Genomic DNA, 20,175 nt, shown 5'->3' with positions numbered 1-20,175 from the left:
CGTGTTTCGTCGATAAGACAGAGATGCCAAGTCTTTTAGCAAGCGCCTTTGTTAGGCATCACCTCCTCTGTCGTCCCTAGGAGACGTTCTGGTGACGAGGTATCGGATGAACGCCTCCTGCACACACGGAATCCCTTCTGGGCCCGAAACTGCCCGCGTAACTACGACTCTCAAACACTATCTTCTCGGCATATATGTCTTCCCGTCCCGGCGTCAAACAGGCGAGTTGATACTCTCGTATACAATTGATGGTGAAGGCTTGTTCGGGAAATTGCTGTGCCGCGACCCAGAAACCTGAATGTAGTATGAGTGCACCCGTCGCTGTGACCAATAAGTTGAATGGAAGTCGATCACGAGTCGGTACGTTAATCGGCATTCCGATGAAAGTAGGAAGATTGAGAAGTCGTGAACAAGTCTTATAACGCCCATCTATCATGCCGCCATACCCAAAACCAGTACCCAGCACACCTCAACGCCCATCATCAATCATGCAGTCCTATGCATTTCGTGCCCAAAAACCCTCAACGGCGACCATAAACACTGTCCTCCTTCCTCTCCTTCCTAAACCCCAAACTCCCCGCCTTCCGCGCGGGACGTGGCGCCGTCGTCTCGCCCCTTCCGCCAACCTCAGCACTCTCAAGCACCCTCCTCTTAGCGAAGATGTCCTGCTCCTCTGCCTGATCCACGTTTGTATGATCATACTCCGCCTCCCTCTTGAACAAGTTCAAAATATCCTTCATACTCAACTTGCCGATGGCTTTGCCGCCCTCAATAGCCGCCTGCGCGAGTTTCCTTTTCGCTTCCTGCAGCTCGAGAATTCGCTCTTCGACGGAGTTGTGGATGGAGAGACGGTACACGGTTACGTCGACGGTTTGATTGAGGCGGTGGACGCGGTCTATTGCTTGTTCCTCGACGAACTGTCGTGCGTTAGTGTGTATTTCGGCATATTGGGGAGGTTGGAGAGGGAAGACTTACGGGGTTCCAAAATGGTTCCATGATGACCACACGGCTGGCGGCTGTGAGGTTGAGACCCAAGCTTCCGCACTTGAGACTACACAGCAGCACCCTGGTGCGCTTGTCTTCGCGCAGCTTCTGCAGGCTGGCTTCGCGCAGGTCGTTCCGCATACTGCCGTCGTAACGCGTAAAGTTGAAGTCTGCGCGCTTGAGGAACGGTTCGATGAGGTCGAGCATGGAAGTGAACTGCGAGAAAACGATGACTTTGTGGTCGGGTGTTTCTTTCTCGAGGATCTGGAGGAGTTGGCGGATTTTGGTTGAGGGGACGAGGTCTGAGGTGTTGTAGTCGGAGTCGGACTCTTCGGTCTCGGAAGCTGAGGCGTCTTCGTCGTCTGAGCCCGAGTCTGACGCGGAGTCTGCTTCTGTAGCTGAATCGTCCTCGTTGTCGGACACGAGGTTGACGGTTCGTGGCTTTGAGTTCGTGAACAACTTCTTGCGGACCACCGGCGCCTCGTCCTCGCTGTCGGTGTCATGCACGATGAAAGAGTCAAGGTTGCTCTTGCTATCATCGACACTCACGGATGCTTGAGAGTCGATGGATGCCAGTGTATCTCCACCGCCTTCAGCATCCTCATCGTCTGTGCCACCGGCCTTGCCCAGGAGTTCAGAATGTTGCTGGTCCTCAGGCACTAGCCATTCGCCCTCTTCTTCTTCTTCTTCTTCTTCTTCTTCTTCTTCTTCTTCTTCTTCTTCGTCATCGCTGTCTACGACGACGCGGCGCTGGCGAGACGACTTTGCGGGTCGGACTACATGGTCTTCTTCATCATCTTCGTCATGGTCCTCGATGACTAGTGGCTTGGAAGGCTTCTTAATCTTGTCGGACTCGTGCTTGTCTTTGCGAGGCTTCTTCTTGTGCTTCTTTGACTTCTTTGACGAAACATTGAGATCCTCCTCACAGTCGTTGCAACGAATGGCACCATTCGCGGCGTTGTCGCGATTCAGTGTGCGTTGACACAGGTCACAGCGTTTGGTCGCAACACTCAAGCCGCCCAGCAGATCCGCAAGATCATCAGCATCGTCGCCCTTGGAGGCCTTGCGAGGGGTCTGGAAACCGGTCTGAGGTCCTTGCTTCGATCCGGTAGTCAGCGCATCCTTATCGTCCTTGACATTGCTCTTGGTAAGGTTAGGGTGATTGCAAGCTTGTCGCAGACGAAGCAGCAACACCAAAGCCCCAATGTAATCCTGCTTCTCACCACCCATGAGCTCCTCGAGGCGGTCCTGCGCACGCGTAGATAGGCGATCGTAGAACGCGCGCTCTTTGGCCGTGAACTCTCCTATGATGGTCTCGACGTTTCGCGCAACGATCTGGAAGGCTGGTTTCTCTGCGCCGTCCTTGGCCTTGCCGCCGAAAGTCAGCGCTCTGTCCTTCTTGAGCACGTCCTTGGTTCGGCGCTTCATGAAAGCCTTGAGGAAGATCTGCAGTCGTCGCATAGCAAGGTTGCCACGACCGTTCTTCATGGGACCAGTGATGGAGTCTTTCCAACTCGACATCTCACAATAGGGCTGGATGCGGAGGAACTTGATCAGACTCTGCAGCTCATCGAGATTGTTCTGCATTGGTGTGCCGGTCAGACACCAGCGGTAATGCGAACGAACCTCGTAGCAGGCCTTGGTCATCTTCGCGTTGCGGTTCTTGATGGTGTGTGCCTCGTCGAGCATCATGCGGTACCAGTGCACGGCAAAGCAACCCTTCTTGAGGCCGTCAGGGCCGTCTCCGCATTGGGCATGCTCGGATGCAAGGACTTGGTAGGTTGTGATGACAACATCATACTGCTTGAGCTTGTCGGCCGACTTTGTGCGGTTGGGGCCGTGGTGGACCAGAACCTTGAGTGCGTGAGACTTTGCGACCTTGGTGTTGATCTCAGACTCCCACTGCTTGATCAGTGCCAACGGAGCGACGACGAGCGTGCCCTTGCCGACAACATCCAGGATCTTGTTCTTCTTGTTCTCTGGCTCGGCGCCCTTCTCCGGTCGAGGGTTCGATAGGATGAGGGCCATCGACTGCACAGTCTTTCCCAGACCCATGTCGTCGGCCAAGACTCCACCCTTGGGCAGCTTGCCTCGCTTGTTGTGTGCGCCGGTCTCCTTCTCAATCATCCACGCGACACCATCGACTTGATGTGGCAACAGGCTGACCTTGAGACCGTCAACAAAGCCGTCGTCCTCCTCATCGTCTGCCTCCTCCTCCCCCTCCCCCTCGTCCTTGGGCTCAGCCTTGGCTTCCTCGTCCTGAACTTCCAGCGCCTTAAGCCGGTCGGCCAGCGAGTTCGCAGCATCCTTCGCCTGTTGCTTCTTCTTCTTTCGCCCTCGTGTGCGAGGAATCTTCTCGTCGTCCCCGTCCAACGCACCCTCAAGGAGCGCTTTGATGTTCTCACTCGCTTGTCCCTGATCGACGTAGGCGTCCAGGTCGGGTGCGCCGAATCGGCCGCGGTCTGCGAACACGGCTGCGTCAGGATCGAAGTCATCCTCGTCGTCCAGAATAACTGTCTTCCGGGCGTCTTGCAGAGGGTTGTGCGCGCCCTTGTTCACCGGCTGGAAGCCGTTGCTGTGGCCGATGGACGAGTAGAGAGATCGCGGCGGCGGCTGTACGGTTTGCGCGGGCGGGTTGTATGGGCGGGGCACTGCTACGCTTTGCGACTGTCGGGGCTGAAAGCTGCTGGCCGGGATCTCGAAGAAGTCGTCATCGAGCGGTCGACCGAAAGCGTCTGTTTTGGCGGCGGGCTGCGGCTGTGCTGAGACAAACTGCGGGGGCTTGTATGATGGAAGAGTCTGCGGGTTGGGGACGCGGGCGGGTGCTTGGTGGTGCTCTGGCCTCGGCTGGCCAGGCCTGGGGACGTTGAACAGATGCGAATGCTTCGGCTTGTCTTGCCTGAGCGGGTTGCGTAGCGGACTGGCCTGGCCGAACTGCGGTGCTGCAATCCGCTCTTGCATGCCAGCAGAGGGTGCTGGCTTCTGCGCCTCAGGGCGCGGCGGCAGCGCTGTCGGCTCGCGCTCGCGCACCATCCTGGATTGCGTGCTGGGCGGAGGGGCGTATGGGCTGGAGGCCTCGTCGAACAGCGAGCTGGAATCGCCGTAGAAGGAGGATGCAGGCGTCGCAAGCGGGGCGTAGGCCGGCTTCTGGGGTGACGAGAGCGTGTCTAGAGGCGCAAATGGCGCGCGATACTTCCGTGAGCTGCTGTTCATCGACAGTGTTAGTAGGTGGCAGCAAGAGCCTCAACGCCTGCACGTTGGCTTGTCCATGTGCGAGGCGCTATCGTCATGTTTGTGTTCCAATTAGGCAGCCTTGGTGGTTCGTTGCTAGGGCGCCAACACAAGCCCCGCCGCCCGTGGGCTACGCGTGTCAACAGCGCGTTGTCACGAGTACACCTTCACCAATTGCGCAGTCACCTGTGGTCTAATCACACGATTAACACTCTGTCCCATCTTTCGTCCCAATCGAGATCGCAGACTACCTACAACCCCCTCCCTCACCCCCTCACCCTCTCACCCTCTCACCCTCTCACCCTCTCACCCCCTCACCCCCTCACCCCCTCAACCCCCTCAGCCCCCAAGCACCCAGCCCAATGAAAACCACAGCCCCAGCACCAAACAAGCCTCCCGTGGGCTGCCCCACATGACCCTTCGCAACAGCATACGCCAAGCTCCCAATATCAATAGCATCCGCCGCAATGCCCGTCCAAAGCCCTCTTCTCATCTCCCTCCTTCCGCCGTCATGAGCTTTCTTGTCTTCGGCCGTGAGCAGCAGCCCACCCAGCACACCGTCGCGGGCGCCGACCATGCGCACGAGTAGGGCTGAGCCGACCGGGACGTTGTATTGGAAGAGCGCGCATGCGAATTGTGGTGCTACGAGACATGCTGCTCCCCCAGCGATGCGGACGTACGACAGTGCCTTGATGGCGTAGAGGGTGCCTGCTGACACTGGCTCGTCTGCAGGCTCGGTCTTGGGTTTGAGGGGTGTGTTGAGGAGAGGGTTGGTTTCGTTGTGAGATGCGTGCGACATGATCAAGTTTGTGTCGACGATAGTGGTGGATTGCAAAGTGGTATGAAATGCAGTCTTGCTGTTGCATCTTCTTGCGCATTTGCATGATTTATAGATGCCAGGAAGCGGCCACCGCCATACCTTTGCATTGTAGCAGATGGGATAACGTTATGTGAGCTACGAGCAGGCAGTAAGTATAATCAAGATACCGCCTTTGATCGACTTTGTCAGCTCCAGAGTGTAAAGGCGAGGCCTAGTGTTAGAGCCCCCAATGCTAGCCAGTCACTGATGGTCATGTCAGCCGCAGACGCACTTCGTACCTCGCTTTGATGCGACAAAATCAGTTAGCTCAGTCGTGAGCATAACGTTATGGCCTCCGCACACCATTATATCTCGACACTGCGGTCCACTTTCCCTCTGCTGGACACCCTGAGCTTAACGATATGCTCCCATATCATAACGATGCCTGCAGATCGCGTACAGAAGAGCCGTACCCCCAAAGACGTGCCTGATCTGGGCAATCCAGACCGGAAGAGAGTGCTTAACGTACTCGCGCAAAGACGATACCGTATGTGCCTTGTTGCTTCGTCTTCGACGCCGAAGATAACACGTACGTGCAGGTCAGCGGCGGAAAGAGAGGATCGCAGCACTAGAAGCGCATGCCAAAGGCCTTGAGAGTCTCGTTGATCATTGCCCAACCCGTAGCGATGATGCATCACCGCAAGCCAGCTCGATTCCTGAGAATCCTGATACCACCGTAGAGCTCATAAGTGTGCCTTGCGAAGATGACTTGCCGGGGTATGCGATCCACGGCGACCCGTTCAACACGAGCTTGGTGCAGGACTTCAGCGGTAGGCACTGAGATGTCCCATCGTCGAATCTCGACTAATCGTGTCTGTCAGATTTCCCCATTCTTCCGACACCATTGCCATCTACCCCAGAGCTGGCGGAATGGCAGCAGCGGCCTCCGTCGAACAGTTTTGCGTTCCCTTTCACAGCCGACGGCGGCTTACTGACCGTTCCCGTCCTGAGCATGGTCCAAGCTTTCATGTCCATAGCGACGGCCTTCGACATCTGCGAAAACCTCTGGGATCCCTCCTACCTACACGTCCTGCCCTCATCCTTGTCTCTCCACTCCTCTCTACCAGCGAACCTGCGGCCCGTCCCCGCACAACTCATCATCCCGCATCACCCAGCCCTCGATCTCCTCCCCTGGCCAACCATGCGGGAGAAGCTCATCTGCATCTTGGCAATGCCGAGCAAGCTGCGGCCGCCCATAGCGCGGGAAGAAGATGATGGTGGGACAAACATATATGGCGTGTGGCCGTTCTCAGACACATCGGGCAGCTTGTCACCAGCGCGCCAAAGTAAAGCAATTACCCAGCTTGTCCAAGATCTCGATGATTTCCAGGATGGTGGTGGGGTCCGGGTGCATGGAAACTCGGTCGCGTGGGGACAAGGCAATGAGTTTGTTGAGGAGGCGTGGGAAGTAGGAGAGAACTTCTACAGGAGGTGGTGGTTTTGTCTTGATCAGAAGATTATTGATCAGTCGAATAAAAAAAGGAGAGAGCGAGGATTGGGAAGACTGAGGATAGCGGCTCGATGAGAATCCGCAACGAACATGGATGATTGACGATTGAACACGAGAATGTCGCGTCACCAGTTCCTATGTAACTAGCTCCTTGACGTGGCGACGTTATACATGCAGGACGTTCTTTCCTCTCTTGTAAGCTCCTTCTATGCACTCTCACGAACTCATTTCCAACTACTTTGGAGACTCTGTATACTCTAACGTGACTTCGCGGATTGGTCAAGGGCGCTTGCGCACAAAAGGTTTACAGTAGACATATCCTTATGGCCTCCGCGGACGCGATTGTCTCCACGGACGCTTCGGACGCGGATAGCAGTTTCCGGTGAGGTCAATATCATTTCGAACAACATGACAACACCGCTCAGGCGCCCTGCTACGATGCTGACTCGACCAGTTCTCATATGCAGCACACCAACGTTCGCCAGACTACATGCTCGGGAGACCTACCTCGAACCACATCTTCGGGAAGGATCAGGAGACTTCAGTCAGCTTCGCTGCAACCTCACGTCAGGGACAGTCGCTTTTCAAACTCAGATGGAGAGAGAAGCGACGGCACAGCAAGAGGCCCGCTCCCGTCGCTCTTTCCGCCCCCACGTCCACCGAGTGACCCTTGACGGATTTCGAAACTTTGCTTTCAGAGGTAAAACTTGACATGACCGTCCTGCACCAGCAATCTGATAAACTCTACGCAGCTCGCCATGCTGATCATGGTAGAGCATCATTTCAACTGGTTAGCAGACTGCTCATCCGCACCACATCCAGCACGCAATTTACTGGTCGATAGTCCAATCGACACTCGTGTTCCGCATGACCTGCAGCACATTACATCCTGGCCGATCCACGACTATGGACGTCTCAAGATTTGGGATGCGCGAAGGATTCTGCAAGAATTTCCAGCATGCAGCCGCCCCTGTCGCGACACGGCTCGTGTAGATCCGGCACCTCACAACATCACATCCAATTCGTTGAAAATAAAGAATTGGAAAATTCACCTTGCTGTCAGGAGGATAGCGTCCGCCGGCACCTTTCGGCTGCCCCATTGTTGGGATACGGCAGGATACCGGGCCGCGGCATCGCGTAATCGAAATCGATGGGGACACCCTGCTTGGACAGATTTGGCCCACACTTTTCAAAACGTCAATTCGCTCTGCAGCCAATGTCGCCCTGAAACGAGCACAGAAGGATCAACGCGCAAGGAAGAACCTCAACAACATGGTGGCTGCGTGTACAAGAGCCCTGTTTCCAGAAGCACGTGAAACTCTCCAGAGTCCCTCGTCGTCCACAAATTACCTCGTAGCTGCCGCACTCTCAGACGTCGACCAGAATCTCAGTGGGCCATCACTCTCGCTAACATTTGCTGATCATTGGTTGCAGTTTTGCGAGCCCAACTGAGCGGCTCCTAAACTCAGAAGCGAAGTGAGGCTCTCGAGCTACCCAGCACTGCTAATGCAGGGAGCAAAACTTCGTCTTGTGGCTTGCACTATCAAAGAGTTGCGTACGTCGGCCTGAGACGCTCCGAGCTCTTCCAATACCCACGAGTTCAGGGTCGTGCAACCTTTTGTTGCAGATCTGTACAGGACCAGTTGGATCAACGCCATCCTTAGACCCGTTGGCCAGGTATAGCCTTGTCCATGGTATCAAAAGAGGCATGACCCCCATGAGACTCGAGAGGGTCTCCTGAACGTCAGTGGATATCTAGCTGATCTAATCCATAACGCGTAGTCTATCCACAACCACTCGCCACGTTACAAACACCCTGGACTGCTCCGTGCAGCAGAGACAAAGTCTCTCGGTTTGAGGGAAGCAGGTCTTATGCAGAGATGTGCTCACAGTCCTCTGTCTTCAAACCACATATCTGAGCTGTGTCCCCGCAATGCAGTCAGCCGAGGTTGTTTATCCGCAAAGAACTGCAATTCCAGGATCTAATGCACGTATACGCAGCTAGCGAGGTCCTCGTTCCAGTGCGTCGTACCGTGCACGTTGCAACAAAGCCCCTACGGCCCTGCCGTGTCCCCACAAAATCCCACATCGACCATCCGGTGATGTCTTAAGCATGCGCACCCCAGAGAATTTGCTGCTTAAACAAAACTTGAACACTGCTCCTCGGTGGGACACTTAGTTCTCGTGGAGAAGCCCGAGCTCACTCTAACACCTATATGTTACCAATACTTCCTTGTCGCAAGTGAAGATCGTCGAACGCTTCCACTATGCTCCACGGTAGCGACAATCCGCGTGGTCGACAGGCCTTCGACGTATCTGTTGCGTTTACCGTCCTAGCTTTCATCAGCGTGGCTCTACGACTGTACACTCGATGGTTCATTGTTCGCGCTCCGGGAATCGAGGACCATCTGATCATAGTGGCAACAGTGAGTCTTCTCTGAGTAACAAACCCAAGGACCATTGACTGATAGTTCTCCAGTTATTCTCTATTGGCCTGACAGTCTGCATTGCATACCGTAGGTGCACTGTATCGTTGTGTCAACCAGAAGCTAAACCGAAGCAGAAGCAAAATGGGGCATGGGCAAGCATGCTAACACTCTCTCATGGGACGACAATGTCAAAGTATCGAAGGTACTGATTGTTCAACGCTTCGCGTTTTCTGGCGTTAACATATGTTAGTCATTCTGGGCATCTCTGATCGCTTACTACCTTGCCCTCGGACTGACGAAAAGCTCGATTCTGCTGCAATACCACCGAGTATTCCCCACACGAAAGTTCCAAGTCGCATGTTGGTGTGTCTTCGCCGTAGTCATCTGCTACACCACCTGGACAGTCTTCGGCAGCATCTTCGCTTGCGTACCGGTGCAAGCATTCTGGACCAAGGAACGCGCTCGCTGTATAGATCAATTTGCCATGTGGTTCACAAACGCCGCCATCAATATCACGACTGATTTCGCCATCATCATCCTCCCCATGCCGGTAATCCGGCGTCTGCGGCTCGGAAAACGACAGAAGTCAGCTCTGATCGGAATCTTCGCTGTCGGTGGCTTGTAAGTAGCACCTTCCCACTCCTGCACCTGTGAGAATCGCGTAGCGGAGCCGAGGTTTCATCATCTGCACCTACTCCTTCTCGTGCAACCTAGAAGTCGCTTATGCAGCGGCGTACCACACTCTCCCACAATACAACATGCGCCCACGTTTCATCTTCAGCTCACCACGCTAACAATACACAGCGTCTGCATAGTCTCCATCCTACGCCTCCAATCTCTTGTCGCAATATCCAACAGCACCGACCAAAGCTACGACAACCCCGCCGCTGCAACCTGGTCCTCCGTCGAAACAAATGTCGGCATAATTTGCTCCTGCCTGCCGCTCTTGCGTCCCCTCATGACCAAATGCCTGCCCGGCGTCTTCTCGAGCCACCGCCGCGACACGCCCAGCACGCCGCACATCTACCCAACCATTGGCAGCGCGCGGAGTCGGCCGTTGCCGAGTCATAATGGGGATTATCCGCTGGAGACTACGACGAAGGGGTCCGGGGGTGGGTCGAGGGGCTCGAGTGATGCTGAGGGGAGAGATATACAAGTTGAAACACACATACATGTGAAGGTTGAGGGTGGAGGCGATAGGTTCAGTGGGTGGGAGACGCCGAAAAGTAAGGGGACGGATGGGAGAAGTAGTATGGATACGCTTGTTAAGGATCCTAAGGATATTGTTTGATCACGAGCAATGTGAGCGAGATTGAGGTTTGGTTTTAGATAAGTGATACCCAGAATTTGATACTCTTTTCATGTGACGACACAAGGTCTTCTTCTATTCGACCAGTCCTGACATCCACCTCTTCCGTTCCTGCCCTGCTCGGTACAGAAACATCTTTTGAGAGTCTAGCGGAGTTGCGCCGATCAACCTGTACGGCAATATCGATTCCTCCAGCTATATGATCAGGAAAACGAAAGCACCTGCCTTTCTACCCTCAAGAACCTCGTCAACAAGGCAAGCACCAAACTCAGACCCTGGAGACACTCCCAGGCGACACAATGGGACAAGCTGATTTTAGAGCTCTTCCGATATCGAGAATTTCTCAGACACAACAGCACAGATCTTCCTAGTAGAGAAGAGGTCGAAAAGCATGTCGCCTTACATGGTGTGCCCTTGCGCAGTCATCAAGGGCACCGAAAGCGTCGAGTAGGTCTTCTGGATACGATAAATTGCGTGCACTGTATTCTTCCACCATGCCGAGTACGCTTTGATGTTCGGCCATCGGGTCCAAAGGATCCAGGTAGTTCGGTACACGGATGACGTTGGAGAGAAAGACAGGAGAGTTCGGGTCATCGACTCCATTCTCTCTACGTTCTTTCTTCGGCACCCTTTTTTTTTTTTACAATACCACGATGCGGTTTGCTCATGGAATGCGAGACGTCGGCGACACAGTTTGTACTCTTGAATTGTCCAAGCACGGCTGAAATATGTCTTTTGATGATCGTCGTCGTCGTCGTCGTCGCAGGTTGGCTAAGTCTCGAATACATGGCTGGAAGGACTGAACTCGAATGCGCTGTAAGACCTTCGTCGAGGACGCTCCGAGCTAAGAGCTAGCAGCCCGGGCACTTCGCCATCGGTATCGGCAGCTACGATCGTGAAGTATGCACTAGCATGGATAGATGCCATTGCCGCTAATTGTCGGGGCTTGGTAGCATCATCGTCTGGTACAATGCAGAAGCAGTCGACCCATAGGTACGTGATTCCGACCATTCTGGCGGCTGTCATGCTGTCCAGAATAGTGCTGGGTATGCGATTGCGGTTACAGACAGATCAAAGGCACTTTCTCGGGCCAGGCCCGCAAGATTACCTCTCGCTGTTTGGAAAGGATCCACCTCAGTGCCCTAGACGTAGCTCAAAGCGAGGCATTGACGGTGGCCATACTGTCGTACAAGACATCATCGGCCCACATCGATGAACGTCAGGCCAGTGGTACGTTGGATTGTGCACAGCAGTACTGTCTCCGGTATGTCTTCCCATCTTTGCCGTCGTAAGTGTTTGGCTCTGATTCGATTTCGGAAAGTAGGCACTATCCGGCGGATGATCCTGTCGCGGTCGCTCATTGTATTATGGTTGCTGAGATGTACAGACCCCCCTGAACTTGGTTACTACCGCAACAGACTTACGTTATGTAAGAATCAAGGCTTCCAAGTGGCTGTTTCTAGCTTGGTTGACAGAATTGACAGTCTGGTACATGTCCTGCAGGGTAACAACGTGGTGAACGGCCACTCACAAGGCTGTCCGCCTTTATGAACCACGGTACGTACCTAATGTACGCATCACTGTACCAAGGTCAGGGGTTCTGCACATTTCTGCAAGCACCGATAATGATTGAAAATTGTTAGAGCGTGCGAGGCAGCGTTCCTATACAAAAGTAAGCTGCTAAGAGCGGGCAGTGTATAAGTAGCTATACAAATTCTAGATTCATACCTGCATCACGTGCATGCCAGTCTGCGCCTTGGGTGTTGAGATAAGAGCCGTAGAGTTGATGCAAAGGGAAAAACTGTGCTGAATTGGCAGGCGTGATCGCACCCAAGATGTACCTACCATTTAAGAACCTTGCGGAAACAGCGGTTAGCCACAACATGCTGACAATGGCACTCATCTACTGAGATGAGAATAAAGTTGCTGTGCTATGATGCGCTATGCTCAAACAAAACGCCAAAGATCATCGCGTTGCTACATATGCCAAACCAATAGAACGCCATGGGGTGGGGTACTCCGATCCAAACTATGCCTCGCCATGCCATGCCATACCATACCATACCGTGCATCCAAACCACCAGACACGTGTCCACCAACCATACTATTCTCATAGGCAGTTAGCCAGCCTAGCCAACAACAGCCTTCATACTCAGCCTCTCCAGGAACCCACTAAGATCCTCTTTCCTGATTTCGATGACACACGCTTCAAAAGAGTCCATACGCACACGCGCACCCGTCTCACGGACGACTTCCTGGAACGCATTACCAAACCTATTCCTCCCCGCGCCAGTTTTCTGCTCATCCTCATCCTCACTCTCGCTATCTTCGCTTTCATCGTCTTCTTCCTCAGTATCGTCCTCCACCTCATCCTCATCCAACCCCGCAGCCTCCAATTTCTGCCTCTTCGCTTCCCTCTTCTTCCTCGCCTCGGCCTCCTTCTTCCTCTGCTTCTCTTCCTTTTCTTTGGCTTTTTTCTCTCTCTTCTGCAGTCGCTCTTTCGCAGACTCTGTGGCGCCGCCACCGCCCAGGCCGACAACGACGTACAACCCTCGACTGTCGTCGAGACCGGCCATCACGAGTTCGGAGCCGCGGTTCTTGCCCTTCGTGCCGTTGAGTTCGACGATTGCTTCGGCGATCCAGAGCGCGAGTTTTGTGAGGGCGCCGGGGTGTGTGAAGAGTTGTACGTCTGGGCCTTCTTTTACGACGGCCATGCGGAAGGCACGGAGATGTCTGATTTGTTTCTTCTCAATCAGTGCTGTTCCTGTTCGTAGGATAGCACGGTGGAGGTGTTGTGCTGTAGAAATATGCTGAACGAGCTTATCGATCTGGCCAAGGGCGTCGTAGGCCGTCCAAAACCGGGCTACGATATGTTCCTGCGCCTCGTCTTGTTCTTCTTGAGTCGCGGCGGCGGTTGTGTCGCCGTGGTCGTTTGTGCCGACGAAGTTTGTGGGCTCGAAGGAGGATTGGGAGAGGGATTTTGCGTCGCCGACTTCGAGGATGGCGCCGAGGATTACGGAGGCGTCGACGGCAGAGAGGCAGGCTTTCCAGCCCCAACAGCGGACGAAACCCCAGCCGTCTTTCATATCTCCGCTCCGTGGTGGTGGAGGGACGAGGCCGTCGAGTCCGTATTGGGGCGCGAACTTCAGCAGTCGTTCTCGTAGCCCGCGTTTGAGCTCCATGTCCATGTGTGTGTAGTTTTGCTTGCACTCAGAGAGTGAGACGCCCATCTTCGCCAGCAGCTTGTTCAGTCGTTTTTGCCCTTGCTCGCTCCACATGTGTAGCTTAGCGGAGAGGTAGGGCGAGTGCTGCATGCTTTCGTAGAGAGACCAATGCCGTAGGAGAAGGAAGCGAGGTTCTGGAGACAGCCGTATTGACTTGTCTGTTGCTGAGCGTGCACTTGTGGGGATAACGCCGCTAGAGTCGCCCAAGCTCGCATCACGAGCTACGCCTTGAGGATCTGTAACGGGGTTCAGTCGCCGTACTTCGTCTCTGAAGACTGAACGAATCTGCTCTCCCCGATTGCCATTCCAGCCTGCAGAACCACCAGCTGCCGAGAGGGGGTTCAATCCAACACCGCTTCCTGTCCGACCATACAGCTCCAGACTGCTTACACCCACTATTGCATTCCAGAGGAGATCGTTATCTTCACGACCGAGTTCTGAGGCCAGGGCATAGACGAGGGAGGATACGGGTTCTGCGTATGAGGCGCCGAGCTGATAGTACTTGTCGAGCACATTGGTGTACTTGTTTCGCATTGTCACGAGCTGTTCCCGTAAGCTCTTGACAGGCTGCTCTTTCGGAGCTACTATCGACGGAGATGCTGAGCGGCTTCGTGAGTCTGATCGTGAGAAGTCGGAGGATCCGCCGAGCTGGTTCTCGATCATCAGACCTCGCCGCACTGGTCTTCGGTCTGGAGATGACGGTATTGAGCCTCCCTAGCAGAGTGTCAGTGTTGGCCATCGAGTTGCATTGGGTAGCCATACGGAATTACTTCGTAATCTTTGCCGTGGCCGCTCGTCTTCTGACATCTCTTCATCCGAGTCCTCTCTGTCACTCCATGACTTCCTCTTCTTCGGCGCCTGACCGGACACAGGTGTATCCTCCTCATGGTCGTTCGACTCGTCGTCTGAGCCCATGTCTTCCCCCACCTCTGGCATCTCCTCGAGTCCGCAATACGCTGTTCTTTCTGCCTGAAGCTCCTCCTCGATGTCCCCATCGTCAAACACTATTACACCTCCTTTTAAGCTCTGGTATGACTGCATGATCCTGCCCTTCTCCACGCCAGGTTGCCGCCGTACCAGCTCTCCTGTCGTCGAGTCCTCGCCAATGGGTGTGCCAAACACGTTCGCCAGGTTCCACGGCCGTCTTGCATCGAGAATCCAGACCTCAACATTTCCAGTCCCTCCCTGACCATTTTCGTCCATGTCCATACCCAGGATCTCTTCCATATCGATCATGCCTCCCACGCCTAAACACACGACAACACCCCCACTTCCGCCCTCTGTTGTCCGCATGGGCCGTACCAGCTCATCTGCCGCACGTGACAGATCGCCATAACCAGCAATGGGTTGTATCTTGTGTGGTATGTAGTCACGCTTTAGTAACGCGGTGAGGATTCGACACGCGCAAAGCGCGTCTGGTTCGAGGGCGACGAGGAGGAGAACAGCTGGGGCTGCGGCGTGGGTTCGTTTTATAAGGTTCTGGTAGAGGTGCGCTATGAAATTCCGAGGGAGGTACATGTTCGCGGTGCGTATTGTAAGTGGGCGTGCTCGGCGTGCGTGATCTGGAGAAACTCGCGCCGAGGGGACGCGTTAAGAGGTTTGCGGGGAGAATCAAGGTTGATCGAGGGTCATTGCGTCATGAGCATGCTAGAAAAGAGTAAGAGTAAGGCGTGCGGGGGTTGAGAGCGCGAGGAGAGCGCGAGGAGAGCAATTCGTATGCTTTGGTGCGGGTGCTTGCACAAGATCGTGACGCTGCCATATTGATTCCACGACGCGTTAATCACGCTAGCGCCTAACTTGGGATGGCGTGACTCTGACGTGAACGTGCTCTTCCGCGTAGATCACGATCGATCCCTTCTTCCATTCATCTCATCGCGCAACTGTGTTGTCGATTCTGGATTGTGAGAGAGCAGAGGCTATCGTAGAAATATCGAACGATGGTGTCCTGAGCATATGCACAGCTTCTAGCATCCAAAAGCTCGACACCCGCAGTTTCTTGATGTCGATCCATGTTGTAACCGTGTCCCACGCGCTCGTGGATCGTTTACCGTATCGATGATCGAGCCTTCAGACTCCCTTTGCATCGGCAGCCTAATGGAATGTGCCCATGCCAAACTTCACATCCACTTCTCTATCCCACCCACCACGTTACCAGTCTGGTCGATCTGTTCCAAATCCGGTCTCTCGTAAGCTGGGGGCGGTAAGTGAGAACTCAGATGTACTCTCGCTTCACCATGACCGGCTCGAGCTGGACCAACGAAGGCACGATGTCGTAGTGCTAATCGAGCATCTTGCCATGAGCATCACCCCATTTTGTGAGTTCTGGGTTGGCGATGAATGCCACAACTCCATTATTGATGTCTTCCCCGTCGAGGTCCGGCATGGACTACATACTGCCTTCTTTGAAGGTTGCTCCAATGGCGGGGTACGTAAGCTGCTCTGCAGCGACATCTCCAAGGCCAGCGCGAACGCCCGGTCGACAATAGCTGGAATCTGGGAAGCATCCACGGCCGAAGAGACAGATGCCATCTTCGTGCCAATGGTGTTTGCGACCTCGTCTCGGGATTCCAGAATCCCTGTGGCTAAGCGGCGTGCCAGTTGCCTATCACGCAGGTGTGCCTTGCGTTTTCCTTGGACCATGGTTTCCCGGCCAATCAGCCTGATCAACTCACTTTTGACCGTGCATCGGAAAGCTTCACTAGAAACTGATGGGATTGGTGAACCACCTTCGCGATTGGGGTTGTAAAGGAGTGTCCAAGTGCCGGTATACGGTGAAACGGTCTTGCCATAGACAGAGAAGGGCGTTGCAAACACGATATCGAGAAGCACACTCCAAACCCACGCCTCGATATAGTATTTCTGGTGTACACGGGATCCCCAGTGGCGTGTCTCCGTGTTGAGACCAATACTCCGGGATCACAAACTTGAAACATGTTGGCGTCCAGGTTTGGACGGAACGTGGTTAATTGTCTCGGTGCCCTAAAGTATCCCACGTTCTGCCCTGCGTCCTGTCGCCCAGACTGTCACCCATCCTATCAACCAGCCTTAGCTAGCCACTCGGAAGCTCTCGCCTATTTGTGACGTATGCTTGATGATATTGAGCCAGAATCCAGGGGTGTTCGTACATTTTGCAAGGCACCGATAATCCATGATTGGCCGTCGCAGCATACCAAGATAGGTGTAAAGGAAAAGGTTCCGAGCGAAAGGTTTGGTATGGGGTTCATTGATACCACCTTACATCGCTCGTCACCTGTGGACGAAGCTTCAGCTTGATCCGCAGCAAGACGGTGAAGCAGCAAGAATCTTCCGCGAACTCTCAACTTCACATCAGATCGTGCGCAAGCAACCGGTCGACATCGTTGCAGATTACCTCGCGCAAGTCAAGTCACATCTCATCAAGAACCTAGATCAGAAGTACGGCAAGGCCCTGTGGCGTTCGCTGTCCGTCACGTTGGTAGCGACAGTTCCTGCGGTGTGGAATGACCTGGCTAAAGACAAGACGCTCCAAGCTATTGAAAAAGCTGGGTTCAATGAGCTCGAGTTTCCTCAACTGGCATAGCAAACCATCCTAACCATGGAACCTGAGGCCGCGGCATTATACGCGATGAAGATATTACGACTCAGTGCTCAAGGTTCACGGTTCGCTGTCAACAATGGCTTCATCTGTGATATGGGTGGAGGCACTGTCGATTTGGTCTCCCACAAGGTCGACAAAATCGATCGGTCGCAGTGGAAGAAGTGACCATCGGGTGTGGAGATCAGTGCGGCGGGAGCTTCGTGGACCGGGATTTCCTGAAGTGGTTGTAGATCAAGCTAGGTATCAACGACTTCCTCAGGATTTCTGACTGCCGCAGCGAAAATATGCCGCGAACATCGCTCTTAAGAAGCTCGCCAGAATGCTTCAAGACTTCACACTTGAAGTCAAGAGTGGTTTCTCTGGTACGGGGGCTAGCTGTATCCGGCTGCCCAACCCGTTGAGCTCCATTGACGAGGATGAGTCTCGAGGCATCCACAAGGGTGAGATCAGGATCACGCTGCAAGTTCCCACTTCGAACTCGAGCCAACACGGCTAACTATGACAGTGAGTACATGATATCCATGTTCGACTTTCCTCTTCGCCGTACCTACGAGCTGCTCGGAAACCCACTGCAGAAAGCAAAGTGTGTGAAGAAAGAGACCATGAAGGCATTTTTGCCTAGCGACATGGCGAATCTGTAAGGTGGAGGCTACTGACTATTCTAGTATGTTTTCATAATTGACGGATTCTCAGAATCGCCGTACATATCCCGTAAAGTGACAGAGTTCGTCGAGAAGGCCGGACTACAAGCCATCAGGCCTGCATATCCGTAAGTTAAGTTCCTGACTTTGGGAACATCAATCCTGGCACTGTGACATAGGTGGTTAGCGGTGGCTTGTGACACAGTGTGCAAGGGACTCGAGGTCGATTCAACGGCAGTTATCAATCGTCAGTGCCGAAGGCACTACGGTATTGACTGCAACCAGGTCGTCGACGAGACGAAACATCAGGAGAGCGAGTTGTTCATCTGCCCATTCAACGGTACGAAGCGAGCTTCAGCCCAGATGTCGTGGTTACTCAAGAGGGAGACAACCTCGCAACTTCCAAGACGTCACACGTGAAGCTGCCGTTTCATACGGACTTCTGGCCTGGAGAGAAGGAGATGAACTTGACTCTCTACTCGTCCGATGAGAACAGGGCTCCAAAGCGATGCAAGCACACGATCAGTCAGCGATGTCGAGAGATGAGAACCTGCTAACATCATGCAGGGAGTGAAGAAGGTGCCCTCCGTCACGATTGACTTGAGTGTCGTTCCGAAAGATCAGTGGGTTGCCGGACACTCTCGTACTCACACCTTGTACCACACTTTGTCCTACTCGCGTGAGATCTCGGTCAACAGAAAGTACTGAAGTTCCGTGAAAGCGGCCTACGAGTAGGTCAGCTTCGGGCGACACGTTTGGACAAAAGACACAACTTCGAGAGCTCTTCAAGAATTCCAACATCAAGACACTGGCAAAACAATAGTCTGTCTGTCATATATCGGCATTCTGGCATTCTTGGTGGTCAAGGAAGGGGGGTCTTGATGACGTATTGACGGGCTCTCTCCTTCAGATTGGACATGCATTACAAGAAAGTAACTTTAGAGACGGCGACTCATGAAGTCATGATCTTGTATGCCACTCTTGCACTAGGTTCAAAACGAGAGCCCATGCTACTCTTTGAATACGACAAAGAATCTTCACATGCGCGTCTTCTCCAACCCTTTACCTCACATCGTGAAAACCTTCAGCAGAGTTCTCTCCAGCTTCATCTCCTCCATACCAATCAGCTTCCCCAATCCCGCCAAGTCGCAATACCACTAATCCCAATGCAGCATCCTCGACTCACACACCTTCTTGCCCAACGCTAAATCACATGACCAACAGCGCATGCGCGTCATCTGGCACCACCCCAAACTTCACACAGCCGGACCATTCAAGACGATCAACAAGCCTGCCTCCCTGTCGCTCCAGCATGGTCTGACAGTTGCAGGCGACGCCAAACCTTTCACATCATGGGCGCGTCGCAGAGAGTTCTGTGCTCACACCTTAGCGGGCTGTGTGGCGCACGCCAGCGCTCCTCCGGCGAAGTTTATTTGCACCGAGGATGAAGGACGCGTGCGGGCATGGTTTCTCTGCTTGTGCTTCGCTGTGCTCCATGCATACAGCCGTGCGAACACGATGACATGTCACTTTTGCTTCGCCCACCCAGCCCCATTTCTGATGTCCCCACTAACGTCATCGCTAATGTTGAGCGATGGAGGACGCTTGCAGCAAGTTTGCAGCTGCACACAATCACCTAGCCCGCTCGCGTGAGTTAGGGGAGGGATTTGGAAACGCACCGGGAAACCCGCAGCCGTACCACTTTTGTGCGCAAAGGCTTGAACGGTAAACGCGATATGGTCGTTGACGCGCTTATGCGTCCGGTAGGTGCTCCGGGCCTGTCAGAACGAAGATCGCAGTAAGAAACGTGTGCAGCTCGTAACTCAGCGCGGCAAACGCGTCCGTAGGACGCAGGTCAAAGGCCGGAGGACACAATCCGAAAGCAAGAAGCCCGGGGCAACAAGTCTCGCGACAAGGGGTTGGGATGAGACTCATGGGTGATTTAGTGTAGAGGGTTGCTGATAGGGCGGCGTCGAGATGATGTGGCGCCCGGCGATAGGTTATAGATCGTGATTAGCCTGCGTGTCAGATGTCGCTGTGGGGAAAAAAGGGTTGAAAATTGGAGAACAGGGGTGCGGAGCATTGTTAATGTCGGGTGAAGTTACAGAGATGAAGGATGCAGATGTTGGACAAAGGTTGCTGAGAGACTTACCTATTGGGATTGACGCACGTCGTTCACGCGAGCTGTTGAAACGTTCGTAAGAACCAGGAAGCGATCCGAAGCTGTGGTGGTGCTGGACGCTTGCCTTGTACTGTGCATCTTGGATTCTAGCCGCGAGGCAGCTTGTTAGGTAAAAAATCTTTATCGGAGTTTGCCAGTGTTGTTCGTATCTGCAGTGCTACAAGACGACATTCGAGGAACTTGGTTGGATCAAGCCTCTGGACTTTCGATTCTTTATATGCATCTCCAATTACCGATCCTATGAATGGTGCGCCGACCAATACCCATGTCTGTAAGACATGCGAAACGA

The 20,175-nt window shown here is 53.9% G+C and overlaps 9 protein-coding genes across 9 annotated transcripts; 4 read left to right on the top strand and 5 right to left on the bottom strand.

Moving 5' to 3' along the window:
- Positions 1–379: 379 nt before the first annotated feature.
- BU25DRAFT_365651 (uncharacterized protein) lies at positions 380–4,255 on the bottom strand. The gene is made up of 2 exons (XM_033703823.1): positions 976–4,255; positions 380–917 (listed from the first exon to the last, which is right to left on the bottom strand). Exons 1-2 carry the CDS (start codon positions 4,195–4,197, stop codon positions 522–524), a joined length of 3,618 nt encoding a protein of 1,205 aa, XP_033562951.1. The 5' UTR covers positions 4,198–4,255; the 3' UTR covers positions 380–521.
- Positions 4,256–4,483: 228 nt separating this feature from the next.
- On the bottom strand, positions 4,484–5,188 carry BU25DRAFT_31760 (uncharacterized protein). Its single transcript, XM_033702215.1, has one exon. The coding sequence runs from the start codon at positions 5,012–5,014 to the stop codon at positions 4,538–4,540; it is 477 nt and encodes a 158-aa protein (XP_033562950.1). The 5' UTR covers positions 5,015–5,188; the 3' UTR covers positions 4,484–4,537.
- Positions 5,189–5,455: 267 nt separating this feature from the next.
- On the top strand, positions 5,456–6,599 carry BU25DRAFT_457548 (uncharacterized protein; the record flags this gene model as incomplete). Its single annotated transcript, XM_033710120.1, has 3 exons — positions 5,456–5,561; positions 5,614–5,844; positions 5,896–6,599. 3 exons carry the CDS (start codon positions 5,456–5,458, stop codon positions 6,597–6,599), a joined length of 1,041 nt encoding a protein of 346 aa, XP_033562949.1.
- A 1,945-nt stretch (positions 6,600–8,544) lies between these two features.
- Positions 8,545–10,327, top strand: BU25DRAFT_31716 (uncharacterized protein). The gene is made up of 5 exons (XM_033702209.1): positions 8,545–8,950; positions 9,004–9,040; positions 9,088–9,155; positions 9,204–9,574; positions 9,758–10,327. The coding sequence occupies exons 1-5, from the start codon at positions 8,792–8,794 to the stop codon at positions 10,242–10,244; spliced, it is 1,122 nt and encodes a 373-aa protein (XP_033562948.1). The 5' UTR covers positions 8,545–8,791; the 3' UTR covers positions 10,245–10,327.
- A 1,604-nt stretch (positions 10,328–11,931) lies between these two features.
- On the bottom strand, positions 11,932–12,278 carry BU25DRAFT_31669 (uncharacterized protein). The gene has a single exon (XM_033702203.1). It carries the CDS (start codon positions 12,163–12,165, stop codon positions 11,968–11,970), a length of 198 nt encoding a protein of 65 aa, XP_033562947.1. The 5' UTR covers positions 12,166–12,278; the 3' UTR covers positions 11,932–11,967.
- Positions 12,093–14,200, bottom strand: BU25DRAFT_409787 (CDC45-like protein). Its single transcript, XM_033706135.1, has one exon. It carries the CDS (start codon positions 14,147–14,149, stop codon positions 12,392–12,394), a length of 1,758 nt encoding a protein of 585 aa, XP_033562946.1. The 5' UTR covers positions 14,150–14,200; the 3' UTR covers positions 12,093–12,391.
- Positions 14,064–15,225, bottom strand: BU25DRAFT_409786 (CDC45-domain-containing protein). The gene has a single exon (XM_033706134.1). The coding sequence runs from the start codon at positions 15,002–15,004 to the stop codon at positions 14,201–14,203; it is 804 nt and encodes a 267-aa protein (XP_033562945.1). The 5' UTR covers positions 15,005–15,225; the 3' UTR covers positions 14,064–14,200.
- A 119-nt stretch (positions 15,226–15,344) lies between these two features.
- On the top strand, positions 15,345–16,401 carry BU25DRAFT_31610 (uncharacterized protein). The gene has a single exon (XM_033702199.1). It carries the CDS (start codon positions 15,594–15,596, stop codon positions 16,230–16,232), a length of 639 nt encoding a protein of 212 aa, XP_033562944.1. The 5' UTR covers positions 15,345–15,593; the 3' UTR covers positions 16,233–16,401.
- A 2,371-nt stretch (positions 16,402–18,772) lies between these two features.
- Positions 18,773–19,531, top strand: BU25DRAFT_31607 (uncharacterized protein). The gene has a single exon (XM_033702198.1). It carries the CDS (start codon positions 18,932–18,934, stop codon positions 19,355–19,357), a length of 426 nt encoding a protein of 141 aa, XP_033562943.1. The 5' UTR covers positions 18,773–18,931; the 3' UTR covers positions 19,358–19,531.
- The last annotated feature ends 644 nt before the right edge of the window (positions 19,532–20,175 follow it).

This window comes from Macroventuria anomochaeta (assembly GCF_010093625.1).
Source record: "Macroventuria anomochaeta strain CBS 525.71 unplaced genomic scaffold BU25scaffold_12, whole genome shotgun sequence".
NCBI lineage: Eukaryota > Fungi > Ascomycota > Dothideomycetes > Pleosporales > Didymellaceae > Macroventuria > Macroventuria anomochaeta.
Note: the sequence above shows the minus strand (reverse complement) of the source record. Positions and strands in the feature narration are given on the sequence as shown.

What these genes read in the sequence shown, in the direction of transcription:
- BU25DRAFT_31760 (XM_033702215.1), bottom strand. Translation starts at nt 5,014, where the DNA reads ATGTCGCACGCATCTCACAACGAAACCAACCCTCTCCTCAACACACCC.
- BU25DRAFT_409786 (XM_033706134.1), bottom strand. Translation starts at nt 15,004, where the DNA reads ATGTACCTCCCTCGGAATTTCATAGCGCACCTCTACCAGAACCTTATA.
- BU25DRAFT_31607 (XM_033702198.1), top strand. Translation starts at nt 18,932, where the DNA reads ATGCGCGTCATCTGGCACCACCCCAAACTTCACACAGCCGGACCATTC.
- BU25DRAFT_31610 (XM_033702199.1), top strand. Translation starts at nt 15,594, where the DNA reads ATGCCAAACTTCACATCCACTTCTCTATCCCACCCACCACGTTACCAG.
- BU25DRAFT_409787 (XM_033706135.1), bottom strand. Translation starts at nt 14,149, where the DNA reads ATGATCGAGAACCAGCTCGGCGGATCCTCCGACTTCTCACGATCAGAC.
- BU25DRAFT_31669 (XM_033702203.1), bottom strand. Translation starts at nt 12,165, where the DNA reads ATGAGTGCCATTGTCAGCATGTTGTGGCTAACCGCTGTTTCCGCAAGG.
- BU25DRAFT_365651 (XM_033703823.1), bottom strand. Translation starts at nt 4,197, where the DNA reads ATGAACAGCAGCTCACGGAAGTATCGCGCGCCATTTGCGCCTCTAGAC. An exon ending in TGGAACCATTTTGGAACCCC is followed by an intron (nt 918 to 975) that starts GTAAGTCTTCCC and finishes AACGCACGACAG; the next exon opens with TTCGTCGAGGAACAAGCAAT.
- BU25DRAFT_31716 (XM_033702209.1), top strand. Translation starts at nt 8,792, where the DNA reads ATGCTCCACGGTAGCGACAATCCGCGTGGTCGACAGGCCTTCGACGTA. An exon ending in ATCTGATCATAGTGGCAACA is followed by an intron (nt 8,951 to 9,003) that starts GTGAGTCTTCTC and finishes ATAGTTCTCCAG; the next exon opens with TTATTCTCTATTGGCCTGAC. An exon ending in ATCTTCGCTGTCGGTGGCTT is followed by an intron (nt 9,575 to 9,757) that starts GTAAGTAGCACC and finishes AACAATACACAG; the next exon opens with CGTCTGCATAGTCTCCATCC.